Source organism: Staurois parvus, unplaced genomic scaffold (genome assembly GCF_062004578.1).
Source record: "Staurois parvus isolate SC_StPar_1 unplaced genomic scaffold, SC_StPar_1.0 ptg000684l, whole genome shotgun sequence".
NCBI classification, from domain to species: Eukaryota; Metazoa; Chordata; class Amphibia; order Anura; family Ranidae; genus Staurois; species Staurois parvus.
The window spans coordinates 2,507,407-2,533,183 of record NW_028318480.1 but is presented as its reverse complement, the minus strand read 5'-3'; the positions used below and the strand labels follow the sequence as shown (position 1 = coordinate 2,533,183).

At 40.0% G+C, this 25,777-nt stretch overlaps 1 protein-coding gene across 1 annotated transcript in view; it reads right to left on the bottom strand.

Annotated features, from left to right (window-relative positions):
- The window catches only part of LOC149447500 (uncharacterized), a 39,877-nt gene extending 15,652 nt beyond the window's left edge, over positions 1-24,225 (bottom strand). Inside the window, exons 1-2 of the mRNA XM_089652522.1 lie at positions 21,636-24,225; positions 4,660-5,019 (exon numbers count right to left, since the gene is read on the bottom strand). Coding sequence (XP_089508648.1) covers positions 4,660-5,019; positions 21,636-21,693 — 418 coding nt within the window. The 5' untranslated portion in view covers positions 21,694-24,225. The remainder of the gene's footprint in view (positions 1-4,659; positions 5,020-21,635) is intronic.
- Positions 24,226-25,777: the final 1,552 nt, after the last annotated feature.

Below are 25,777 nucleotides of genomic sequence, written 5' to 3'. Positions count from 1 at the left end.
ACTCGGCTCACCCCCAAAGCGCTGTGGAAGAGGGGCTGAACCGGTCATACCTCTGGACACCGCGGGTGCCGCATCAGCCGCGGCGGTAGGCACAGCAAGCGGAACAGCAGCGGAAGCGACCACCGGAGCGACAACCGGCCTAATAACACCAGGAGTAAGGTGCGCGGTGCGTGCAAGCAGAGTTTGCAACGCCTGAGCGAACTGATCCAACAGGTGATCCTGTTGATCGAGTCTGGCAACTAGCATTGGGAGCGAAGGCGTGCCTGCACCGTCAGGGTTCATGGCACTTGTGTAATGTCAGGGCAGGAGCTGAGGAACGGACAGGCAGGCCTAACAATGTAACGCACTGGCTGACGACAACCACCACCCACAGACCAAAGTCCCTCAGGGCGCGGAGTCTAAGTCCCAGGCTGCCCTTCACCAGGGCCCCTGATGGTGGGGATGGACTTGACGCAGCCAGGAACCAGGTCGCGGCCCCCGAGACACCTCAGCTGCGGTAATGGCCGCCGCCAATGGCGTGTAGCTGGTGGAAGAGACAAAAGAGTAGTCAGACAAGCCGGGGTCAACAACAACAGGACAGAACAGTACAGGACAGCAGACGAGAATCACAGGTCACGAGCCGGGTTCAGCAACAGAGGGTCAGATCAAAGGAGAATACAAAGAATAGTCAAGACAAGCCGAATCAGATACCAGGAGAGTCACGAGAGTCAGAACAGAGTAACAGCAACACAAAGACACAAGACACAAGTGCAAAGAGCATGTGCGGGCCACAGGCTTATATGTCATCAGCCACACCCCTCTGGAGGATGGACCACAGAAACCTGAAGGCATAAAAGGGCTCCCATCATGCACAGCAGAATCCAAGATGGACACCAGCACATGAAGCAACATAACCACAGGAAAAAGGTAGGACCTTGACACTGTCTCAGCCAATGAGGAGAGAAAATTCCGGGAAAGCTGCTGCTCTCATGCACATTGCTGGATCAGGATCGGTCTCAGGTGAGTATAAGGAGGAGCTAAGGGGGGAACTACACACTGAAGGTTTTTTACCTTCATGAATAAAATGCATGAAGGTAAAAAAAAAACTTTCCACCTGTAGTGCCACTTTTCACTAGTTCAAGTGTTAACAACAGTGTAATGGTAGAGAACTCCATTCTAAGTAGTTCTGTCATAGTGACTTTATGGTGTAGCACAGTGGTTCTCAACCTTCCTAATGCTGCGACCCTTTAATACAGTTCCTCATGTTGTGGTGACCCCCAACCATAAAATTATTTACCCAGTAATTATAATTCATGAAGTGTCGTTTTACCTCCAATACTGCTGCTTTCAACACAGTAGCTGCTTTCTACACAGTAGCTGCTCATTACACATCGGAAATATGTGTTTTCCTGATGGTCTTAGGCGACCCCTGTGAAAGGGTCATTCGACCCCCAAAGGGGTCGCGACCCACAGGTTGAGAACCACTGGTGTAGCAGATTATATTTAAAACCTACATCCTGTATGTGCATTAATGCTCAGACCTCTATAATTCATTAATACATTGAGTTCCTTTACCATTAAATGGTCTTTTGTTAATTTCCCAGTATTAGCTTGTTTACCAAGCCAAAGATATCTTGTGACTCTATGTGTTTGCAGTCATTTCCATTTACCTAGGTGTGTCAGAGTGGCTGAGAGAGTTATCCAAGTCGATGAGCAGAACAGAGAACCCAGGTTACCAAGCTGCTCCTTCAGGAGCAGTGCTACATATATACATGGGGACAGCCATATTTGTTCATTACATATGCAAACTCTGCTTTGTGATTAGAAGAGTTGCACAATATTGCTTACAGGTAACACAGTATTAATAGATGTTAATAATTTTAATTTTGGTTGTAATGGAATTAATTGGATTATTGGAAAGTAACAGTGTATCACTGTATACAGTATATGTACACACACAGACACCCACACAGTACCAGCTGTGCCATTGAAACAAGTTGGGTGCTAAATACCTCTTATATTTCGAAAATTTGAGCATTTCATTGTATTAGTGGTCTAAGAAAAGGTACTCTTGTGTCGATTTGGATATGCTTTTCCCTGCCCCTTAGGCTTTTTTTTACACAGGCGTTCCGTATCTTCATCTGTCCGCTTACGGTTGAAAAAACGGACACCCACGTATTTCTATGGACTAGCGGATGTAAACGGATGATGTGTTTGCATCTGTTAATGTCCACATTCGTTGACATCCGGTTTTTGGAATGGAAAAAAACCCTATTTTTCTTCCGTAAAAAAAAGAAGAAGAACAAGAAAACGTTTGTAAACAGACCAAAAATGGATGTAAACAGATGAAAATGGATGTATACAGATGAAAATGGATGTAAATAGATGTAAATGGACATATGGTCCATTTTTGCATTGGTAAAGGATGTAAAAAAAAACATGTAAACAGATGAAAAAAGAGTGTAAACTGATGAAAAGGATGTAAACTGATGTAAATTGATGAAAAACTGATGTGAACTGATCCATTTTTTCTTGGAAAAAACATGGCTGAACTGATGAAAAAAACAGAACGCCCGTGTGAAAGGACCCTTATGGTGTGAAATGCATGTAATATCTCAATAACGCAAATGATGTAAACAAGTTTGAACATTTTCACACATACTGTATGCATAAATATGGTACATTAATATGTTGCATCTGTATCTGATTCTGAAGAAGCTAATTGTGAAATGCGTAAAAAGAGAATATTAATGTATCTATATGGGGAAAATGATTTAGGGTTTACACCCTGATAGCAATTACTGTAAGTAAATATGTGAGATATTAAATGTGTGGCAGGACAAGGAAAGCATTTTTCCCCCTAACTCATAAATCATTAGCACTCGGTAAATCCCTTCCACCAGAATATATAAGATGTAGTTAGTCCTCATTGACTGAGAACAAGTATATGCAGGGATGGACTGACCATTCGGAAACTCGGGCACTGCCCGAGGGCCCGGGGTCAGTAAGGGGGCCCCATAAGATGTCCCTGGTACCTTTCATAGGCTTTTTTGGGTGTGGTTTGAGTGTGGGTGAGGACAGAGGGGCCCCATGATCCCCTATTGCCCGGGGGCCCTATGAGTTGTCAGTCTGCCCCTGAGTATATGAATGAAAAAAGGTTTGGATTTGGTACAGTGACACTGAGGAATTGCTCACATAGTTCACGTGTCAGACACATACAGTGCAGTACAGGCAGAAAGCCAGAGGGTGACTCAAAGTGTATGTCTATGGATGTGTGCATGAATCAGGGAGATGACAGCATTGGCTTCTCCTCCTCCACCACATCCTCATTCTCAGGACACAGCTCTGACAATCTCCTCCATTATTGCCCTATGCCTGATCATTGTTGTCTGTGCAGAGACAGTCCATTTACCATGTCCAAGCCATTGCCTGATCCAGTGAAGCCTCTCAAGAGAAAGTGAGAAGGCTTTCATCATATTCCCCCCCCCCCCGCCCACCTCCACCCTTTGGAATGGAAGTTCTGACGATGCGGCCCACTGCTATAATGTCATCACCGCAAGGCTGCTGCTTAAACACTGGCTGCACCAGGAGAAGCCCTCTGATGACTTTATGCCCACAGCAACTGCCCCTGTGGCCTTTCCCACGCTTTGCCACTTGAGGCACCATTTTTGTGGAAATCCTTCTTATTCCTCCATTTTAATCTGCTGCACTGTTTCCCTGTTCATGTTCAATCCTTCTGCCATCATTCGCACTCTCAATCATTGGTCTGAACATTTTTGACTGTCCATTGTGGACATTTTCCTGGCCCTCCTTAAACCACCAATACCATTTAAAAACACCTAATTTCTTCATGGAATATTCATCATAAGCCTGATGTAACAGAGATAAAATTTCACTCGTACTTTTGACAATCTTCACACAAAATTTGATGTTAATCCGCTGCTCCAGATTCCTGTCACTCATTTGCCACCAACAGCACAACGGACACACGTGTTATTTTTACTCCTACTCCGTAAAGACTGAGTCAACTGGTCTCTGACAGAGGCAAGTACAAGTTAGAACATGTCAGAACATGCTCAAGTGTGAATGGCTGTGTGGCTCCACCATAGTGCTACTCCATGGCCATTCCAGGAATTAAATTGTCACACCTCCAATATTATATGGGAAAATATGTCATTAATTCTTGGCACCAGAAAAGTCCCAATGAAATAAATATTATATATCTTTGGTGTCATGAAACATCTACAATACTCCTGGTGGTCAAGAGACCATGTGATTTATGTGCGTAGGTCACACAGATAGAGAGCTTGTAGTCTGTCAGGATAAGAAGACTATGAACTCTCAATAGTAATAAGAGGAGATTGCGGTGGACAGGCGCAGAAGAAGGAAGACCCAATAGTGAAAAATTTGAAGAAGAAGATGGGCAGCACAAAGCACACAGAACAAAATCTTGGTGGAATGAGAACATGTAACTATAAAACTTGGAGGGGGTTGTGGATGGGCCTAAAAGCCAAATTAGTATAGCCACACTGTCAGGACTGACTCAAGGTGAGTGAATTGCAGGAAACATAAAGGTGGCTAAAATTGCAGGTAACATTAATGGTTTGGTACACAAGAAGGACATGAAAGTTTTCATAGTAAAAGGATAGGAACACAGCTATGTTACTAGACACAAAATACCTGCTATGTTTGTTCTTGGTGTGACCTTCAACATGGTTCCAGGTCCTTTTCCCTCTTGCCCACGAACAGTCTGTATATAACAGCAGTAGGTTCCTGAGTCATTCTCTGTCACATTGACAATGGTCAGTGTGGGACATCTCTTATAGTGCGAGTTATTTGTTTTACAGGTATCAGAGGTAATAATTCTATCATTGTAACATGTTTGATCAGTAAGAAACACGCTGTGATTGCAGCCTCGAGTCCATTTTGCAGTAAAAGAGGGTGAATCATAGAAAAAGGTGCAAGTGATGTTCACTGACTGTCCAGCTTCAGCTGTAATGAGCTCCTGTTGTGTGACGTTGATAATTGTCTTGCTATCTACTGAAAGGAAAAGTGAAAAATAAATGATGGGTTAATGCAGTTCATACAAATTCATTGCACATTCTACTACCAAATTGAACTAAGCTGTCTTTGTCCTAAACATGCATCTAACAATCGCAATCTTTTACCTCTGAAACTGGACACTCAGCATAATACAAATACTGTATATGTGATCTTAGTATGCCAAAAAAAGAATATTGTATTATTCATCATATGTGATTCTTTTACAGGATGTTTTTATATGATGTGTTAAATCTGGAAAGATTTTTTTATATTCACTTGTTGACTTTGTTATTTTGGCTGCCAGAAAGTCCCTAGTTCTTTTTCTGTTGTAATTATTTATAAAGCAGTTATTCTGACAGTCTCGGGACACTCACTGCAGTTACTTCTACCTGGTGCATGTGCTTTAAATGACAATAATTCATTCACGCCCAGTGAATGCTTCTCGAAAGGCACATTGAAGTGTTACTATAACCCATGATCCTGCATTCACTATATCTCCCACAGTACACAGAACATGGAAGTGCAATTATTTTAGTAAACATAAACTGCTAAATACCTTTTCTCATCAGCAGTCTATAGCATTCTTGTGACTTTTATCAGTGTCCAGCAGAGCACTGGCTACAGCATGTAGGAGGAGTTTTCATTCTCCCCTGATTGTCCTATGAGGCTGCAGGACCCTTGACCACCTGTCTGGGCAGTACTGATTGGCCCTGTGCTGATCACATGCACTATCCCAAGAAAAAAAAAACTCTCTACCAATACAAACCAAACTGAGCATGTGCAGCTTGCGCCCAAGGTTCTGTGCTATCAGCAGATGGATTGGGGACATTAGAAGAAGGGGAGGATCAGAGAAGACAGGATCACACATTCTTTAACACCTTAGGTTCCACAGTGAGTAAGTAACAAGCATGCTTTACTGCAAATACAGACTGATTTTACTGCGGTGGTTTTAGTAGCACTTTAACATCTCTATAAATAGGGCCCATGTGTCTTTTAAGACTTTTTTTTTTTCTCAATTTGCACACTCCAGTCAAAAATAAAAATGAAGCCTTAAGCTACAGTACAGAGTGTAAATGTATCCTTCCTGCTCATTATTTCATTCTATTTTCCTTCAGACATTGCTGTGGTGTTCCAGGACACCCTACAGCTTTTTATATTCTAGTAATCACTTGACCTTGGAAAGTGGCAGCTCGTGATACTAGAAAGCTGGTAAGCTGCAATATAATATATGTTTGCTTTTGGGTTTAATACTGCTTTAAAGCCCAGACCACCAGGAATTCTTTAAATGAAAGCTGTATTGCAGGCAAACTGCTTAGTACATATATGAAATACATACTGTATGTGCTGTCTATTTTACCTGCCAAATGATTTGTATTTCTTTTAATCTATTTCTATAATTCATACAGCCCTGTCACAAAGCAAGGGCAGAAGACCTGGTGAAGTTAAGTAATATTAACTGGTCTTGTCCCTCCCCCAGACTGTGATTGGACAGTGACTGATGACCTCATCTCTCTCTATCACTCTGCTCCCTCCTATTAGTATGTTCTTGTTAGCATATGACCTCTGTAGCACAACTGACTGGCACTTTGTTCTGCTCCTCCCTCTCCCAGTCTCAGATCTGCCATGCAGGGAATTGCAAGGGGAGGATACCAAGTCAAATTCAGATACACTGTTTACATAAAAAGAAAATACATTTATTGATGTAATAATAAATATAGATTTGCATTAATTTGTGACTTGTATCTCTGCCTAGAGTTCAAATTTAATTGCTAAATAGAAACAATCAAGTAAAATCAATGTAATTTCAACATCAATACAATGAAATAAGGAATAAAATGTTTGTCAACCATGCCCTAATCTGAAAAAGGCCTTGTTATATCACTTTATACTGTATTACCGCCTCAGTTTGACAGATGTTTTTAAATTCTTTATTTATAATCACACAAGAGCATGTACATACAAGTGGAGAAGACCACCTCTATAAAGATAAGGCACAGTATGGGGTTTGAAGAAAAAAAAAAAGCAAGACTCAATTTCAGAAGTGATGTAAGGGTCACCACGCACTGTAGGTGAGAGGAGAAACCTCCTTATTCCTTGGTGAGATATGCAAGAGCCATAACAGATCCAAAACTTTACAAGCATTCAGTGTTTGTTTTAAATTGCGAGGAGAAGGTTACGATATTGGTAGTGGACAATAAAGGAAGGAGACAGGAAAAGGGAGGGGGGAAAAGCATAAAAAAAAAAAGAATTGGTGGGGGGAGAGGCAGGAAGTGGTACAGGAAACATCGATACCTGTTATTTGTAGAATTTATTATAATCTAAAGGCTTCAGGATACCATTCTTGCTAACATGCAGGACCAGATGTCCATCACTGGAGTCTCTAAACCAGCCTTTCTCAAAGTTTTTATCACGAGAGAACCCTTGAAATAACTTTCTGGGCTCAGGGAACCCCTGTTAACACTTACTATACAGTATCCGAAGTACATTAGTGTAATGGTTACTAGGAACAATTATCCTTACATTTGTAGTAACTGGGAACAATTTCCTCTTACAGATAGCTAAAAAGATCAGTGTTGTTAGTGGTTACTCATCTATAAGGCGCAGATGTTGCTTATTGCTCACGGAGCCCCTAGAATCTTTTGGAGGAATCCTGGTTGAGAAAGGCTGCTCTAGGCACACAATCTTGGGTGGCAAAACCAAAACCCCTATGCTAAGGTCATAGACCCAGAAAGTATGAAACCTATGAGTGACCTGTAGATCTACAGGGAAAAGCCACCCTTTTTCCTCTGGTGCCTATTGGCACAGTTCTACCTTGTCTAATGATATATTCAGCCCTGCTTAACGGTTTATAGTTCCATAGCTCAGAAGCAAAATAGGCTGCTTGATGCCCAGCTGTAATTTCCCCATAAATGTTAAAAATAAAGTCAGGTTAGATTACCTTTATTATTTGTAATGCTTCCCCATTCCTAGCACAAACTTCTATGGCAGACAGGAGTGTGCAGATAAAGACCATTGAGCTCCGTGTGAGAGCATTGATCTCTGTACAGTGGCCTGATATGGCCCCATTGCCTTGCCACCAATATAAATTTCATGCTCCCTGCTGAATGCAGTGCTATAGCTGTGACTGAGCAGAGGGTGTGCCAGACCACTATAGAGAGGCTGCTGCTCTCACCAGAGTGTGACAGTCTTTAGTTGCATACTCCTGCTGGTCATAGAAGTTTCATAAAGGGCTTGGGGCAAGCATTAAAAAAACAAACAAAAAGTTGACTTTTACCTTTACCTGTATCTAACCAGACTTAATTTATATTATTATTATACAGGATTTACAGTTGTGTTCAAAATAATAGCAGTGTGTTGAAAAAAGTGAATAAAGCTCAAAATCCTTCTAAGAGCTTTTATTTCCATACACAAAAATGCATTGGGAACACTACATATTCTATTCCAAATCAAAACATATAAAATATATCAAATTTGTGTTGTTCAAAAAAATAGCAGTGTTTGTATTCTTCTTTACAAACTCAAACATTCACTATATAAACTGAAAAATGTTTGAAGATTTTGCTTTCCTTTGAATCACTTAATTAATATTTAGTTGTATAAGCACTGTTTCTGAGAACTGCTGTACATCTGTGTTGCATGGAGTCAACCAACTTCTGGCACCTGTGAACAGGTATTCCAGCAGAGGATGATTAGACTACATTCCACAGTTCTTCTCTATTTCTTGGTTTTGCCTCAGAAACTGCATTTTTGATGTCACCCCACAAGTTTTCTATTGGATTAAGATCCGGGGATTGGGCTGGCCACTCCATAACGTCAATCTTGTTGGTCTGGAACCAAGATGTTGCACATTTACTGGTGTGTTTGGTGTCGTTGTCTTGTTGGAACACCCATTTCAAGGGTATTTCCTCTTCAACATAAGGCAGCATGACCTCTGCAAGTATTCTGATGTATTCAAACTGATCCATGATCCCTGGTATGCGCTAAATAGGCCCAACACCGTAGTATGAGAAACATCCCCATATCATGATGCTTGCGCAGCCATACTTCACTGTCTTCAAAGTGTACTGTGGCTTGAATTCAGTGTTTGGGGGTCGTCTGACAAACTGTCTCCGGCCACTAGACCCAAAAAGAACAATCTTACTTTCATAAGTCCACAAAATGTTGCGCCATTTCTCTTTAGGCCAGTCAATGTGCTCTTTGGCAAATTGTAACCTCTTCAGCACATCTTTTTTTCAACAGTGGGACTTTGCGGGGGCTTCTTGCAGATAGTTTGGCTTCACATAGGCGTCTTCTAATTGTAACAGTACTCACAGGTAACTTTAGACCTTCTTTGATCTTCCTGGAGCTGATTGTTGGCTGAGTCCTTGCCATTTTGGCTATTCTTCTATCCATTCGAATGGTAGTTTTTCGCTTTCTTCCACGTCTTTCAGGTTTTGGTTGCCATTTTAAAGCATTTGCGATCATTTTAGCTGAACAGCCTATCATTTTCTGCACTTCTTTATATGTTTTCCCCTCTCCAATCAACGTTTTAATCAAGGTACACTATTCTTCTGAACAATGTCTGGAAGGACCCATTTTCCTCAGAATTTCAGACAGAAATGCACTGTAACCAGCATGTACAACATTTTCTGCCTTCCTTCCTTAAATAAGGGCAATAATTGCCACCTGTTTTTCAAAGAATGAATGACCTCACTAATAGAACTCCACACTGCTATTATTTTGAACATGCCCCTTTCAATTAGTGACTCAATTACACAGAATCAGCAGCATGCATGTCATGACTGTTGGATTTCTATTACTCTACTACACCCGCTAGGAAATTTCTACCAAAAACAGTGATTGATCAGGTTAGTGATGTCTGACTGCTATTATTTTGAACACAACTGTATATAGCGTCAACAGTTTGCGCAGCGCTTTACAAAATGAAGGTAGACATTCCAGTTACAATACATTTTGGTACAAGAGGAAACAGAGGGCCCTGTTCATTAGAGCTTACAATCTAAGAGGAATTGTTGAGTGATACAAAAGGTAATAGCTGTGGGGGATCAGCTGATGGAGGAAATAAGAAGCAGTTTACTAGTTAGAAGCAGGATATGAGTTAAAGAGTGAAGGACAGAGCCAGAGGGTGGCCATATTTGCGAGAAAACAGGGTCCAGGGGACAGGTGGTAAGGTGGGCTTTAGAAAAAAGGTTTACTAACTTCCTTTATAGTAGCCAGATTAAACAAGGGAAGTACTGATTGCGCAGGTGCACAAGGAGTGTAGGGTGAGGGAGATCCAGTATCTGTACAGTGGAGATCTCGTCACAAATTGTATCAATCTTATTTTTTAAGTGATTAGTGATCTCCTGGGCAGTGAGTGAGTTAGTGGGTGGAGGAAATAAAGGACGAAGTAGAGAGTTAAAGGTAGAAAAGAGTTGACAGGGGGTTCAGGGGAGAGGGTGTTAATGAGAGTGATAAAATACTGTAGGTCTGTTTGGCAGTGTGGAGACAGGAATTTTATTTTTGAAGGGCAGATTTATATTGGTCGAAGTCTTGCTGGGTCTTAGTCTTACACCATAAATTCTCAAGAGCACGGCTACGTTTTTTGAGGCATATGGTATTTTCTGTTTGCTAGGGCTGTAGCGGTTGGGGCCTAATTCTGTGTTTAGTGAGGGGGGCCAATTTGTCCAGGTTGGATTACAGTGAACTGTTGTAGACAGAAGTGGCCAGGTTGGGGCAGGACAGGGCTGAGATTTTGTCAGAGACAATCTGTTTGTTAGGAATGGACTCACCGCTGGTGGTGCTGGGGCTCATCTGCCGTGTGGGCTGCAGTGCCGGTGCTTGCCAGCGGGTGCTTTCAGCAGCCAGGATCTCACTCCTGCAATCAAGCCATCACCTGAAGCTGATTGCAGGAGGTGTATTTAAGCAGGACCAGGCCTGCAATCAGCGCCTTGGTGTTGTTTCCCATAAACCCCTGTACCTGGTCCTGTCGACTGCCTGCCTGTTTCCTCTGCTTGACTCTGACACTGATCGAACTCTGTCTGCACTGACCCCGGCTATTCCTGACCTTTCTCCTGCCTGTTCCGTTTGTACCTTGACTGCCCGATTGTTCCTGACCCAGCCTGCCTGACCACTCTACCTCTCCAGCCTGACTACGCCTGTCTGTGTTCCTGAACATACTGACATTAGTTGGAGGTTTTGCTTTGTTTGTACTGTGCGTTGTATACTCGTGTAGTTCCTAATAAATTATATTCTTATTACATCACTCCTGAAACCTGCCATTCCCTGTGTCAGTCCACACACCTCTGATCATACTTGGATCCCTGACACTGTTGCAGAAAAAAGAAAAGAAGGGTTAAGATAGCGAAGGTTTCTATGGGTAACTGTTCGGTAGTTAGAAAACAAGGAGGAAGCCAAGGAGAGACTGAAGCTAATAGGGGAGTGTTTAGAGAAAGGAAAAGGAAAGTTGGTGAGGTTGTAAGGCGAGCATAGGTAGGAGAATACAAGGTCGAGGCAGTTACCATTAAAGTAAGTAGAAGCATGTGTTCATTGTTTTAGGTCAAAAGAAGTGGTTAGGCTCGGAAATTTAGAAGTAGCAGGAGTGTTAAGATTAACAGGGATGTTTAAGTCACCGAGAATAATTGTGGGAATTTCAGAAGAGAGAAAGTAAGGTAGCCAGGCAGAGAAGTCATCAAGGAAGCTTGATACCAGACCAGGAGGCCCATAGATCACAGCAATTCTTAAATGAGAAGAGGGACAGAGAGGGAAGTAAATGAAGGACCTGAAAAGTGATTTGAAGGGATAGGAGGATTCCAGCTCCTCCTTCTTTCCATCCACTAGGCCTGGGAGAGACCACCATTTATATAGTTTTATGGGGATGCTACTACTGGGCGAAAAAATAATTTCTGGCCTTTGGCTGGTCATTCTATGCAGTTCACCTTTGATGCTTCTACGCTTTAGGGAACATGAACAAGTGCACTTCTGCTCTCATGATTTATTCATGTCACATCAATGGTTTCTGAGCCGAGAACTACTCTCTCTGAGGTCTCTAAAGACCAAGCAAATAACCGCAGGTAGTGCGGTGATATTTATCACGTTCATAGATCTTGTGCTATGTGCATCTACAACTAACCAATATAGGCTGTAAGATGACCTAGATATAGCGAATACTCATTTTGTTTGTGGTGGCTTCATACTTTAGCATAAAACCTCTTTCCGATGTACAAGGCCTGGCTCTGCCCTGTCTAACAAACTGAGTAACCAAAAAAATAATAGAATTTAGACCATGTTTAGATAAAGCTAGTTTAAAGCTGAACTCCAGGTGAACAGCTATACACATTACAGCATAAGAAAGTAGTTATCTGCCAGTAAATTAGCATTTTTGTCCATCCAGTTATGAAATCTACACAACTCTGCCACACAGCACAACCCTATGTTTTCTTCTGCAGTTAGACAACACTTAAAAGGTCTGGTCTCCTACCCAGCTTATTAATGGACAGTAGAAGGTAAAGTAGCATTTAGCGCGAGTATTTAAGGTAGTTTCCCCTAGTGGCTGGGGTATGACTACGCCAACGTGTTACCGCCCCTTCTAGGGGATTGTTAAGCCAGGGCTATATTCCTTAACAGGCAGTTAAGGGAGGCCAGAAACCAAACCACTTAACACAGGGCTCACTTCTACACACCTGATAGCTCCAGGCATCTGCCTCCAGATGGATGATTAGGATTAAGCTATTTGAAAATATAGTTAGTCCTATGGTCTTCCTCAGACCTATGCATTGCAATAATGTGCACTTTATTGCAACAGTAATAATGGCAACCCAATGCACAAGTACAGTAGATGCCAATAAGTATTGTCAGCCCATTCTTCATAAAATGGCTGCCTAATGCAAGACTTGCTAACTGTAAGGACTAAGGAGGGGGCAGGCAGTATGTATTCTCCATGTGTTTTAAGAAACTTTCAGCTGCTATATTATATGCTTGAGATCTTAGCAAATGTCTTAAAGAATTCCAGAGTTCAGGCTGTACAGATCTAACCCATCCTCCCCCTGGATTCTCAGACAGTTCTGGCACCACCAGTGTTCTGCCACAATGTTTACGTGTGCTTTCTACTTTCCGATGCCTGTATGTGTATATTAGAACCAGAGATTTATATCTAGATGTCTCCTGGCCCTTAGAAGCCTATAGAGTTATCCCGCACATACATAGAAAGTGGGACCCAAGCCCAGCATTTATTGACAGTACTACTTAACTTCTCTAACTTCAAGCAGTCCCATGCCAATAATAAGCCCCTGGCACAGAAAATCTCCCATCATTAACAACTTCTTTGCTCTTAAGTAGATCATGAGACACTTTGAAACCACAAATAGGTCATTAGTGATGGGAGACATTATGTACTGGAAGCTGATTTATGATATCTGCAAAGATTGCTGCAGCTTAGAGGAAATCAGCAGCATTGTCACTAAATGCCAGGTCCACTATGGAGGCATTGTAGAGTCTTGGTAACAACCCAAAGTGGCACCAATATATGGGAGTGAAATTTTGACAGGTAGGTAATAACACCTATGGCTGGGCTATAGCGGCAACATTTGACTGTAGACCAGCACCATCCACAACAGCCAAACCAAGCAGAAAGCATATCCTGAGTGATCCCTGCAGCAGGGGATTCTGTACTGCAATGGGACATGGCCTTCAATTTCTGACCCTCCAGTTCACACCACCTCCTTATTCCTGGGCTTATGCTGTGCCTGTGCTGTGGTAATGATTGGTCTGGCAGCTAAGACTACAAAGCAGCCCCTTATTTCTGCTGCTGGCAAGAAGGATTGTATTTGGGTTAAAGCTGGCAACAGCTCATGACGGCACCACTCACCACGGCACCTGCAACCTCTCCCAAACCATTTTGCCTGCACCCCCTTCTCATCAGCATGCCTAAAACCTCCTCACCACTCCACCTTCATGAAAACTGCCCTGCAGATTCACCACTGGGAACTGATCTCCATCCTCCTTCCCCTGCTCTACGCCTGCACACTAACCCCATGCCCACAGCTTCATCTGCCCCCACCTCCCCCCATGCTCTCACTGCCATTATCTCACACATCTCCACTACACCAATGCCCGCCTCTGTGCTTTGCTGGCGCTGCACCAACACATGCCTCAAGTCTTGTTGCCACTGTTCCAATGCGCACTCCTGTGTTCTTCACCATGGCAGTATCATACCCTTCCGTAGCCCGATGAACAAATGGGCACACTTTTGCTAGTTAAATCCATTAAGGAAATTTTGGAGACAAAGTAAAATAATTACCTTAAGGAAATGTAAACTCGGAAAAATACCCTACACATTCCATTCACATTAGAGTTAGAATTGGGGTCTAAGCCCCTTAATTCAATTGTAGCATGATGGCATTGTGCAAAATGCATATATGGAAATGGTGCAGTCAGTAACTATTGAGGAAGGCCCTCCTCTCCATTCCCAATGGCATTTCTAAACATCTGCAGCAGAAGCCTCTGTAAGAGGATTGCACCAACTTGCACAGTGCAAAAGGGGTTTTTTGCATGGTATTTCTGATGCAGATCAGGATATCTGGCTTCACCTACCATTAGATATAGGACATAACACACAATTAAAAGATACCATAGTTTCACTAAAAAGCTAACCCCTCAGTGCAGTCATACCACACAATATTTCACACAATTTAGAAGTTCACAGTCTACCAACCCATATATTTTCTGGCATCTATCCTCCAAAGGAGAGCCTGAGCATCAAGCACCAAATATTATACTAAAACACTTATTTGAACACATAAAGAGGACAGTAAATTCAGGACCGAAGGCACAGCTTCTCTGCAGGGTATTTGCCAATATAGTGTCAAACATCTACATACCGTATAAAGATAGAGGAAGGGCATAAGGGCACAGCAGATGTACTCTATGGTACCCACTAAATAAGCATCCTTAACATGTCTAGTACCACACACTTCAGTTTTTCACATAATTTTATATTTTTAAGACTTTCTGAATCCCTGATCTGGAAGTGTTGACTTTATTTGCTGCATGCTTGTTCCAGGTCAGACTCAGAAACAATTGAAACCAGAGAGACTGGCAACCAGCATGTTCAAAATGAGAACAGCAGTAGCAGCCCCTTACTTCCTTGAACACTGGTTTCCTTTAAAAGGTGAAAACCAACAAACAAAAGTATAAAATATACTGGTGAATGTTAAAATCAGAAATTAGCACATTTACATAAAACTATAAAAAGAACATGGTTTTAACACACACTAATATAAAGACTGCATGAAACCCATCTCAGTTTTACACACACCCACACATTTCATATATATACAGTATATATATATATATATATATATATATATATATACACACATACATACCTTACACACACATACAGTGGGGAAAATAATTATTTGATCCCCTGCAGATTTTGTAAGTTTGCCCCCACGTACAGAAAAAATTAATGGTCTATAATTTTTATCATAGGTGTATTTTAAATGATAGAGACAGAATATCAACCACAAATCCAGAAAAAAAACACATGATACAAATGTTATAAATTGAGTTGCAGTTCAGTGAGTAAAATAAGTATTTGATCCCCTACCAACCAATAATAATTCTGGCTCCCACAGACTGGCTATGTGCTCATGTGGTACACAGATTAGTCCTGTCAATTTATGAAAGTGCTCCAAATGACAACTCATTATGTGTATAAAAGACACCTGTGCACAGAATCTCTTTATTGGGCACCACCAAGGGGCAAGATCAAAGAGCTGACATAAGGACACCAGGGACAAGATTATGGACCTGCACAAGGCTGGAATGGGCTATAAGACCATCATCAAGAAACTTGGTGAGAAGGAGACAACTGTTGGAGCGATTATTCGCAAATGGAAGAAATACAAAATAACCATCATTTGCCATTGGTCTGGAGCTCCATGCAAGATTTTGCCTCATGGGGTAAGGATGATCATGAAAAAAGCGAGGAATCAGCCCAGGACTACACGGGAGGAGCTTGTGAATGATCTCACGCAGTTGGAACCACAGTCACCAAACAAACCATTGGTAACACAATACACCGCCATGGATTGAAATCCTGCAGCCCCCTTCTCAAGAAAGCACATGTGCAGCCCTGTCTGAAGTTTGCCAATGAACATCTAAATGATTCAGAGAAGGATTGGGAGAAAGTGCTGTGATCAGAGGAGACCAAAATTGAGCTCTTTGGCAGTAACCTGACTTGCCATGTTTGGAGGAAGAAAAACGCTGACTATGACCCTAAGAACATCCCTGCAGTCAAACACGGAGGTGGAAACATTATGCTTTGGGGCTGTTTCTCTGCTAAAAGGTACAGGCCGATTCTGCGGCATTGAAGTGGCTATGTATTGTAAAATCTTGGATAAGAACCTTTTTCCCTCAGCCAGAACACTGAAGATGGGTTGTGGATGGGTCTTCTAGCATGACAATGACCTAAAACATACCACCAAGGCAACAAAGGAGTGGCTCAAGAAGAAGCACATTAAGGTCATGGAGTGGCCTAGCCAGTCTTCAGACCTTAATCCTATAGAAAGTCTATGGAGGGACTTGAAACTTCGAGTTGCCAAGCGACAGCCAAGAAACCTTAAGGATTTAGAGATCTGTAAAGAAAAGTGGACCAAACTTCCTCCTGAGATGTGTGCAAACTTGGTAACCAACTACAAAAAACATCTTACCTCTGTGCTTGCAATCAAGGGTTTCTCCACGTACTGTTTTGCTCGGGGATCAAATACTAATTTTACTCATTGAACTGCAACTCAATTTATAACCGTTGTATCGTGTTTTATTCTGGATTTTTGGTTGATGTTCTGTTTCTATCATTTCAAATACACCTATGATAAAAATTTTAGACCCTTCATGTATTTGTAAGTGGTCAAACTTACAAATCTGCCAGGGATCAAATAATAATTACACTGTTCAACAGGTAAAAAGTTTTGGGCATAAAATTAGCTAATCTTACATAATTTTGGGGTGCTGAAAACGAAAATGACCCTAAAAAATGTTGATTGGCTCTAGTTTCCATGATATATTCACCCATCTAATGACGTAAGCCATTCAAAATTATGATGCAACTTCAGCTGCATATTGCGCAATTGATACTGGTGACCAATAGAAAATTGCATGTATACTGAGATGATGCAATATTAGCCTTTAATTGCATCACTTCACTGCATAAAAGCTGCAGTATCTGTAGCTGATTGTAGTTTGACAGCGTCTTTACATTTCGTTTTATGCTTATATAGGCTACTCAGTAATGCCTCGAACTTGTGTGAATAAAGCAGATAATTTCTGCTATATCTGCGGTAAAATAACTTTTATCTCACAAAAAAGGAGGATAACAGGAATGATTAAGAAAGCCTACAACTTGTATTTTGGCTGCAAGATAGGAGACCAGGACAAGAGCTGGGCACCACATATATGCTGCAATTCTTGTGGGATGGCACTGGAGCAATGGTTGAATGGAAAAAAGGCATCTATGCCTTTCGCTGTGCCAATGATTTGGAGAGAGCCAACAGATCATGTTAGTAATTGTTACTTTTGTATGGTGCCTCCAATTGTAAAAGGGCTAAATAAGAAGAAAAAGTTATCTGTGCACTATCCAAATATTCCATCGGCAATACGTCCAGTTCCTCATGGAGAGGGGCTACCAATTCCTAAAGCACCAGAATCCTTCGTGGTTGAGTCAAGTGAGGAAGAACCTGAAGCGTGTAGTCATCAACCGTCAACCTCACATGATCCAGACTTTCTTCCATCCACACCCACTGATCCACACCTCATTACACAAGTGGAATTGAGCGATCTTATCAGAGACCTGGATCTTCCGAAGAACAAGGCAGAGCTTTTGGGGTCAAGACTACAACAGTGGAATCTCCTAGCAAGTGATGTTCGTACGCTTCCATCAAGACATTGCAGCTATGGAAAGAAGATATCAAGGTAAATGGAGCCCATCAATGCTTGCTGACTATTGCTGGACAGTTGTAAGAGATAGCCCTTTCCTCGAATACAAGAGAAAAGCCAAGAGAAGCAAAACCGACACAAACTGAAGACAAAACTAGTGAGAATCCTAAGTATTGAAATGATTCAACTTAGCTTATGGCTATAATTTTTCTTGGTAATCCTATGCAATATATTATGCCATTTAGGCTTTGTTATGTAGTCAATATCATTTGCTTTATATTTGTGGAAAGACATCTATCTATATAATTATTGTGCATTATGTAGTCATTACGCCTATAGTAGAAAACTTTCCGTTTACAGAAAAACTAGAGCCAATTGACAAATTTCATTGTTATATTTGAACTCACAATGTGAAATTCATTAAGAAATGGATCCTTTTGTTTCCAAAACTGGCAAAAAATAAAAATTTGTTGAACAATGTTATTTTCTCTACTGTATACACACATACTGTATATACTGTATATACAGACACACACTGTAGTGACAAACATATATAATTGGGGCAATAAATATTGTTACAAAATTCCGACAGCATATGTGAAATTGTAACAATACCTGGGCAACAAAGGTCAGCCTTGAAAATGCACAGGCAACAAAAGGTCAATGGTGACAATATGTGGACAGAAAATGGGCAAGTGTTACAATGAAAAGGGCAGAGACAGAGGGGTAATTTCCTTAAAGGCAAATAGGCTGTTCATTTTGCAAGGGAATTTTCCCTTATCTTAGTGAACATTGTGAAAATTCGTTTTGCAAATAAAACCAAATATTTGCAAAGAAAATCAGAAAAAAGTCATATATTTGTGTGCTCATGATTGGATGATGGAAGTCAGCAGAGCTTCATCTCATTCACTAAGAGAACAATCCCTTGCAAAGTGAACAGTCTATTTATTTATTTTTACTGAGAGGACTGCAGACAGCACAAGGGGCCACAGCTATTGGAGGAGGTAAGTATATGTGGGAGACATAGCACAGCCTAGTGTATTTAGGAAATCAGGGAGGGAGGCTGGAGCATTTTTATAGAAATCCTCCATTTGTCCTTTAAAGTCAAACTGCTGTAGGCAATATTTGTTTTCCACCTTTGACACCCATGAAGGAGTGGGGATGGGGGTGGGGGGTATCAAGCAACACCGGCTGCCTTTAAGTACACTGGTATGAGTGGGTATTAGGTTCACCATTAGCAACATGTTATACCCATAACTAGGGTGTAATATTTAACATGTTGCTTTGCCACAGCAGACAAACTTTTTTACTTTCAAAAAGATGTGCATTCATTATTTTTTTAACAAAGATATACATAGCCTTTAACTGCAGACATCTGTTTTGCAAATGATCTTTTTCCTGCCACCTTAAAATGCATACTCAAACAACATCATCAGTATGTAGATTATAGTAGATACAAGCTAAAACTTTATTATTATTTTAGTCTACGTAACATTTGAAAGATTTCTCTCAGTTTCTTGTCTCATATACTGTACATATCTGGAAGTAAAAAACATATAGTATCTTTCTAGTTTGGAAAATTCACACACAGTATTTACTAGAACAAGTGAATCCTTTGGAAGGTTTATTTGAACTCTTCCCACTCTGTCCAAAAGGAAAAAAAAGTTCTGGCTTTAAATTTTTTAGATTTTTTTTTCCCACAAGCAGGGCCCTCCTAACCATCTTGCACCATTTATTTTGTAAAACCCTGCACAAACTGTTGCTGTTAAACAAATCCTGTATAATAATAATAATCATACTAAATACACTTTAAATTCAGGTATGACAGAAAGGGATATCCCTGTACAGGTTTGTATGTCAATGTAAATGGAAACGTTTCGTGTGCAAATTTTCCTAATCTAATCTGGTCATCTTGTCATATATACAATCTCATGCATATTAATCATAGGATAATAACTGTTTTGTTTTATCTATGTCATGTAACATGCTTATATTGCATCTTTTTTTAGGTTCTGCAAAACCATGGTATATAGCAATTAAAAAATGTATTAAAATAAAACCCCATTTTTAGCCCCACAAAATATTTGTGACTATTCTTGGCAACTGGTTTGCTAGTTTTACTGTAAACAAATATAAGATATATAATAAAAGAAAATGATAAAGCACACACAGTAATGTGAGAAGAGATAGATAAAATTGAAGGGGAGGAGGGGAGTCTTTTTCTATTGTTTCCCATTACCACATTTTTCTACACATTTTTCTACACAAGTCAATATTTTATGTACTCGTATGATATCCTCCCCTGTTACATCTAATACAGTGCATGGGAGATGGGAGCAATATAGAAATAATAACAACACACAATAACACATTTTTACACACCAAACAAATCCCTAGTGTTAGGTATTTAATTGCAGTTTCTAAATGGAGATATTTTCCCTTAGCCACACAAGCAATAATTCACTATGTGTAAGTCACTCCATTGAAGAAAGCATTGTTTTTCTGAGGGCATGTGTAAGTGTATTAAAAAGATAAAATGTAAAATATTCAACAGCAGTGAAAGAAATGATAAATTAAATTTTTAAATTTTTTTATTTACACCGAACTTAACCGTTTCTGTACAAAAATAAAATATAGCAATTTGATCTGAAAGTCAGAACAGTATACAAGTACTAAAATAGGGTTAAACCAGGGTATATAGATGTTCAGTTCTCTAGTGAAAAAACATTGGGATTTTAGGCTAGTTTCCATTTGATAATTTAGTCACAGAACATTAATAGTTGTACATTTAAAAGATGTTTAGAAATCAAAATTGAGATATTCAGTACAATAAAAATATCCCTGATATTTGACAAAAAAATAGGAGAAAGGATCTAAAGAAAAAACAAGTGGTAATAGTTTGCTTGATATATTTATATTTTTACCCCCAAACTACACATTTTTAAAAAATATTAAAATAGTAAAATTCAAACACAAGCACCTATTGTATTTCTAGTTCCTAAGTGACCTCTCTAAGCCAGTAAGAATTAAAAGGTTAAAAAAAAGTTTAATAGTTATGTTAACACAACTAACACAAGGTTTGAATTTATAATTTAATACTAAAATATTAAAAAGTATATTGGTGTATGCGAATGTCAATGCCAGAATTAATCCATTAGTTGATTAACTTTAATAAATAATGTTTTTTTTAGATAATTTTATGATACAGATCTGGAACAGCACCTATCTGGAACTTTATTTTTTATAGGCTTCAAAACAAAGGGGTTGATTCATACAAGAGAATGTTCACTTAGAAAAATATTTTTACTGATTTCAGTTACACTATTTTCATTGTGAGTACCAATTATATGCAGGGGAATTTAAACAAAACAAAATCGTGTCTTTCACGATTAAACGATTGAAGTGAATAGAGATTAATTTAAATCACGAAGGTAGATGAACTTTCCCTACTTATTTAGTAAATGAGAAACATTTGTTTAGTATGAGTTTACATACTCCGTATACAATATAAAGTAATAAAATGTGTTTGTTATAAAATAAAATTAGTTTTGACTGCAAATTAAATATATTTAAAATAGCTAAATATTTAGGTAAACAAAAAGAAATAAAATCTGACATTCAGAAGAACTATGGCAATATAGCCTACAATTTTAAAGTAAAATACTTCAAAACTAATAATTCCCTAAATATTGTCCTACCAGTTTGTGGAATTGCATGAAGAAGAATTAGAAAGAAAGAGGCTTTGCAGATCATCATTGTCTTGGGCAGAGAGGCGAAGGCAAAATGATTTAATCAATGGTAAATTTCTGCCTCTTAGCTATTCATCTCAGCACCACCCATTCTACCTTAGTCCATTGATCTTGAAAAACATCATGGAAAATGTGGTTAAAGTGAACCATCAAGCATTGCCACTAGGGTCACCGCTATATCTGTTACTCTAAAATATACAGCACACTCCTTTGCAGCAAAGATGAATAAAAACTACCAACAATACACGCAAAATTATTATTTTTTCAGCTTTTTAAACAAAGACAAGTGGCAAAAGATGGTACATATATAGGAAAATGGCAAAGAAGATGCACATAACAGTGCTAAAACCACAAGTCAGTATAAGAACAGACAAAATTGCTTTAATTTTCTAAAGAATATTTTAATATAGGCCACAAACTCTTTTTCCCACAACTTGTTCTGAATTTCACAACAATTTAGCTCTAGCTTTAGACAAAAGAACATTTTTTAGTTTTCTGTACAATTACAAGGCCACTTTGGTGATTTTTACGAAAGAAGACAAAAATAGGTTGATTTACTGAAGAATTAGTTAATCTTTAAGGAAAAAAAAATGTGTGAATATTCCTTATAATCTCCTTAGAACATGAAAGGATAATTGAAGTGAATATTCACACATTTTTTTGAGTGAAGGTTCTCAACTTCTTTAAGCATATCAACCTCATGGTATTCACATTTCTATGCTTACTATTAAAAAATGAAACTCAGAGCAAACAGCTAAATATGCTGAAATACATATAGACCTGTAGATAGGTCTTGTTTTTCTGCTTCTAACCATTTTGCTGCCATTTATGTAAGGCATAAGTCAGAACAGTGGGGAGTTTACAAACACTTCCTGCTGCTACAGAGCCTGCAGTGTGTGTAAATCTGACAAGTCAACTGACAGTTGTCAGGTGACAACAATTGCATGGCTGTACAATGACCCAATCGCTTCCATAGGTGGTTGCATGTGCATGACCCCCCCTCCCTGCCATGTTTCCTGGCTCCACTGTCCCACTTGTGAGCCCTGGACAACCATGGTAGGTGCCCCGAGTAGAGGGGAGGAAAACCAGCAAATATCTGTTTGCCGATTCCCTCCATAGCTAGAATGAGCACAGAAGAGACATACATTACATCACTGCCAGGTTCAGTTGTCACTTTCCCTGACTACTGTGGTTAGGAAGGAAGCTAATGGAGCACAATTTGCACGCCATTAGCTTCTGTAGAAGGCAAGTGAGATATCAGGGGTCAGATAGACCCCTGATGGTTAATTTCAGTGAACCTAACATAGCAAAATGCTATAACATAGGGGCCTTATTGTGATAGAAATAAAGTTAAAGAGTCATTAAACCCACATCATAAAAAACTATCAGTAAATGCTGTAATACGTGTTGTTCATCCTCGCGCATTCACTATGGGCTTTGTTTTCTGGATTCTGCAAAACAAAAAGGTTGATCCTGCTGTTTTCTATATCCCCCTTCTGTCTATATCCCCAATGCAGTTGGGGATTTTGCAAAGTAGTGTTGGCAGCTACTGCAGGTGCTCAGTTTTCATTGAGTTTCTACGCTGAGAATGTCCTCCCTATCACGTCTGATGAGCCCATATGACGAAAGAGTCACATGTGGGCGTATGCATAGTGGCAAATTACAGTCAATTCCCTTCTCCTCCATTGCAGCGCACAATTTATATTTTAGGTTCCCTCCTCCTCCTCCATGTTTGCTAAGTAGCTAAACACAATGTGAGTGGGATACATCTTGATTGATGGAGGCTTCACCTCCCTGTTATTCTTGGACACAGGCCGGAGGGGCTTGACACAGTCTGCGACTGGTAGAAATCTGTCCAAGCCACGTTATTGACAAATATATATTGGTATGACAATTTAAGTATATAAAAGTGTTGACGTCACTCCGCACGGCCCATGTGGACAGCCGGCGGCCATCTTGGTTTTCCTGATGTGAGTTGAAATACCTCGTTATGCTTATCTGAATTGCTAATAAAGTACTACACGATTGGAGACTCTTCTCTCTGGCTTGTTTGCTATGAGTCCCCCCCCCCCTTTAAGGTGAATCCCTGTGACCCGGCCTATACCTATGTGAATGGTTCCCCCTGCTGGCTGATGATTGCATCTCTGGAGCCTGGATATCCTCCTATGGTGTGTTACTTGCCTTGTTGTTGCTGGGCAGATGACCCCCTGTGCGACATGTTTCCAGATCCAGATGACCAGGAGTTGGTCCTAATTTACTCCAATACGCAACAGATTGCGCTTTCTGGTTAGTGCAAGCTACATCTATTCTCACAGCCATCACGGATTTTCACCCTTATATTGTCGACTTTAGAAAATATTGACTTTTATTATTTATGTCACTATATGCACTTTAAACGTCAAGCTGTGACGTTGTTCCACATCACTGTCCTTAGCGCCCTGGAGCGCAGTTCATACTTGTTATATTTCATGATATACGTATATGATATTACTTGTCAGTACTTGTCACCGAACCAGAAATAGTTGTGGCTCATTGCAAAGTTGAGCAATTCTAGTATAAAATGTTTCTGCGGTATGGGTATGTCCTCTGCTGTGTCGAGGTAAAATTCAGCGGCTGATAACCCGTCAGCATGTTTGATATTGTTGTAAAGAGCAGCCAACACAGCAGAGGACATACCCATACCGCAGAAACATTTTATACTAGAATTGCTCAACTTTGCAATGAGCCACAACTATTTCTGGTTCGGTGACAAGTACTACTTGTAGCCATGGGTGCAAAATTTGCGCCGTTTAGCTAACCTCTTTATGGCAAGATGGGAAGAAGACCTCATATACTCTAGGGAATGGCCGGATTTACTGTTTTATCGTTGTTACATAGACAACATTTTGTTACTCTGGGAAGGTGATGAATTTACACTAAAAAGATTTTTCCACTACCTTGAATTACAACAATTTGAACATCAAACTCACCTTTCAATATGATTATAATGAGATACATTTTTTAGATTTAACACTTTTTAATGATAGTACAGGAATTTTCACCAAAAGTTTATTTTAAAACAACGGATAGAAACAGTTTTATACCCAAGGACAGTTGCCATCATCCCAGGTGGCTGGATAATATTCCGAGGGGGCAATATCTACGTCTACGTAGAAATTGCGATAAGATGGATGATTATATTTCCCAATCCAATATTCCTTAAAAGAGGTTTACAGAAAAAGGCTACAATGCAACTACCTTGGAAAACGAAATTAGAGAAGTGGGCAGTCTAAATAGAGCAGATCTCCTTGCTCCTAACAATAGAGCTAAGGCTGACAGATTCTGCCCATTTATAACCAATTTCTCAATTCAATATAAAGAAGTAGCAAGAATTATCAGAAAAAATTGGATTATTTTGAAAAATGACCCTTTTTTGGGAGGTGCTTTACCGGAATTTCCGGAAATTACTTACCGTAAAGCACCCTCACTGAGAAGCTCGCTAGCCCCTAATATAGTAAACCCCCCGAAACAACTATCCTTCTTCAGCCACAAAGGGTTTTATCCATGCAATAGATGCATGATATGTGTGAGCAATGGCATAAGAAACCCGTAAAAACTTTTCACTATAATTCCACAGGGAAATCTTATGATATACAATCGATTATTACATGCAACAGTACGCAATGTCGTCTATCTTCTAGAATGCTCTTGTGGCAAACAATATATAGGAAGGACCACAAGAAGACTTAGGGATAGGCTGCGAGAACATCCGTGGAATATCAAGAAAGGCTTTAAAGAGCGTTCTTTGTCTATGCACTTCCACGAATCATAGAACAGAAACCTTTATCACTGAAAATTCGCGGGTATAGATATAGTAAAGAAACATTGGAGAGGAACTTTCAAATGGGGAGCAGTGTCCATGCTAGAGACTAAGTGGATTTTTTTTACTACAAACACTCCACATGGCTTAAACATTGATCTCGACATCAATTGCTTTATCGATACTAGTTAATCCCTCCTCATGTGAATATCTATGGGGATAGAAAATCATGTTGATCTATTTAGTAATACTTTTAGCATGTTATACATTTTTTTCATCTTGATACCATCAC